Genomic DNA, 2569 nt, shown 5'->3' with positions numbered 1-2569 from the left:
CACGAGAAATTAATGGGAAGAAAATAATTGAATTGATAGATAATTTTTAGCAGTTTTGAAAGATATTTAAGTATGTCATTACATTGGTATTGTGTATTTTTGTAACATGAATTTGCATGTGAAATTTGACTCATTACAATTTATATAAGTCAATAGATGACACAAAAAGGAGCTCAGCAAATAAACTTATAAAGCCAAGTCAAATCAATAACTTTGAAACTTAAGTCTTGGCTTAAAATTTTTATAGAGACCTTCTTAAACATGCATTGAATGCAAAAAGTTAACTTCACACTTTCTTTTCTACGTATGAACCTGAGCTACAGATACGGTCCGTAAATAATTGCACGATATACCCCCGCCTTTGTAGCTTATCACAGGAGGGTCAATTCGGAAAAAACAATTTAACCAGGCTCTGGAGGAAAGGGATGAGCAGGCCACCATGAAAGAAATAAAAGAGAAAAGAAAAAGGTGGAGAAACGCTGCTCTCAAAGTATGTAGAGAGTGCATAAAGAAAGCAAAAACAGAAGTAGAAAGGAAGACACGGGCATCCAAAAAATGGAAACTAGTGTGTTCCCTATTTAAGACACATGCACAAAGCAAGCTCTTCAGAGAACCTAGAGGCTAAGGCTCAGAGTCGCCCATCTCAGCCAGGCCAGCAGCATCTGCGAGATCCCCAATGGCCTTGCCCTTTCCTTTACTGATGGCCCTGCTGGTGCTCAGCTACCAGGCGACCTGCTCTCTGGGCTGTGATCTGCCTCAGGCCCACAGCCTGGGGACCAGGAAGGCCTTGATACTCCTGGGACGAATGAGGAGAATCTCCCCTCTGTCCTGCCTGAAGGACAGAAATGACTTCGGATTCCCCCTGGAAGACTTGGATGGCCACCAGCTGCAGAAGGCCCGAGCCATCTCTGTCCTCCATGAGATGACCCAGCAGAGCTTCAACCTCTTCTGCACAAAGGGCTCATCGGCTGCTTGGGATGAGAGCCTCTTGGACAAACTCTGCACTGGACTCTATCAGCAGCTGGACGACCTGGAAGCCTGTCTGATGCCGGAGGTGGGGGTGGAAGAGACTCCCCTGGTGAACGAGGACTTCGCACTGGCCGTGAGGAAATACTTCCAAAGAATCAGTCTCTACCTGAAAGAGAAGAGGCACAGCCCTTGCGCCTGGGAGGTCGTGAGAGCAGAAATCGTGAGATCCTTCTCTTCATCAATAAACATGCGGGGAAGATTAGGGAGGAGGCAATGAGACCTGGTCCGACGTGGAAACGACTCTCATGGACGAGTACACACTATCGCACTTTCCTGAGCTCTCCGGTCGCCAAGACTGTCACTTCTGCTACAATCATGACATGAAGTGCCTCAAGTTTGTCAGATGCCTTCAGGGTGTTCAGCAGCGTCATGTTCAACCCTGCAGGGACTGGTACTTACAGACGACCGTGCAAATGTATCTATCTATTTATTTATTTAAATGTTTATTTATCTAACTGTTGATAAGATTGAAATTGTTTTTGTCAATACGCCTTTATACTGTGCTTAATAGAACAAAATATATTCTTTGTATTTTGTGAAACTATTATATTGCTTTCTGCATTAAATTTTTACTATAGAAAAATGCTTGTATTTGTTTATTCTTTAAAAAGAGAGTCCAAGCCTGTCTCTACAACCTGACGTAAAAACAGATGGTACAATTCATCTCCTCAACATTAGTGTATTCGAGCTATCGGTAAAAATGAACTTCACCTAAAAGAGGTTGTTTGTTCCCCTCAGAATACGGATGTGAACATGCTCTCTTCTATCTTTGATTCTTGGAGGGACAGAGAGCTCAAAAGAAACACACTCATACTTAATATCAGTTATGTGAAACAGTATAATGAGAAAATGAAACAACCAATAAAATTCTCTCTGCAGAAGGTAGATGGAAGCATGTCAGGAAATAGAAATAAAATTACCGATACGCCCCACAAATTGCTAGACATGTAAGTGCAAATGTCCAGCACTAGTTGGACACAGGAATTTGCAATTGGCAAGGAATTCAATGCCTGGAGGATCATAATGGCAACTGAAAGTGCAGAAATGAAGTTGGTCATGTGGGAAGAGATGACAGAGGGAGAAACAGACATTGTCTGGATTCTAAGGACCTTCAAACTTTAAAGGAAGTGGACAGAAGAGCCACAGATGAAGAAGATGGAATAGCCATCCATTATAAAGACTCACCCTTTGGAGACAAAGACGATAAATGTCTTTTCTAAACAATAAATGTGCTGAGAAGAGGAATCAGTAGATTCCACAGAAGGTGTGAACTCAAACTGCCCACTACATTGGAAAATAGACCGTACTGGCAACCTTAGTGACATCTGGTTTGTAGAACGAATAAGCAGAAACCATACTGGAGTCGGTAGAAGTGAAATGAGAGAAAAGAAGTTAGTGACCCTGAGGGAAAGACAGAAATTCGAAGAAATCTGGAAAAGAATGCGGGGTTTTTTGTGTGTATAGTTTTCCCATTTTGCAATACATACTTTTTTCATGGTTAGAAGACATTTTTTATATATACATATATACAGACACACAC

The 2569-nt window shown here is 41.8% G+C and overlaps 1 protein-coding gene across 1 annotated transcript; it reads left to right on the top strand.

Moving 5' to 3' along the window:
* Window positions 1–676: 676 nt before the first annotated feature.
* LOC134364332 (interferon alpha-4-like) lies at window positions 677–1234 on the top strand (the record flags this gene model as incomplete). The annotated part of the gene is made up of 1 exon (XM_063080194.1): window positions 677–1234. A coding segment is annotated over exon 1 (558 nt), but the record flags the coding sequence as incomplete, so codon positions are not given.
* Window positions 1235–2569: the final 1335 nt, after the last annotated feature.

The sequence above is a fragment of the Cynocephalus volans genome, chromosome 16, assembly GCF_027409185.1.
Source record: "Cynocephalus volans isolate mCynVol1 chromosome 16, mCynVol1.pri, whole genome shotgun sequence".
NCBI classification, from domain to species: domain Eukaryota; kingdom Metazoa; phylum Chordata; class Mammalia; order Dermoptera; family Cynocephalidae; genus Cynocephalus; species Cynocephalus volans.
Note: the sequence above shows the minus strand (reverse complement) of the source record. Positions and strands in the feature narration are given on the sequence as shown.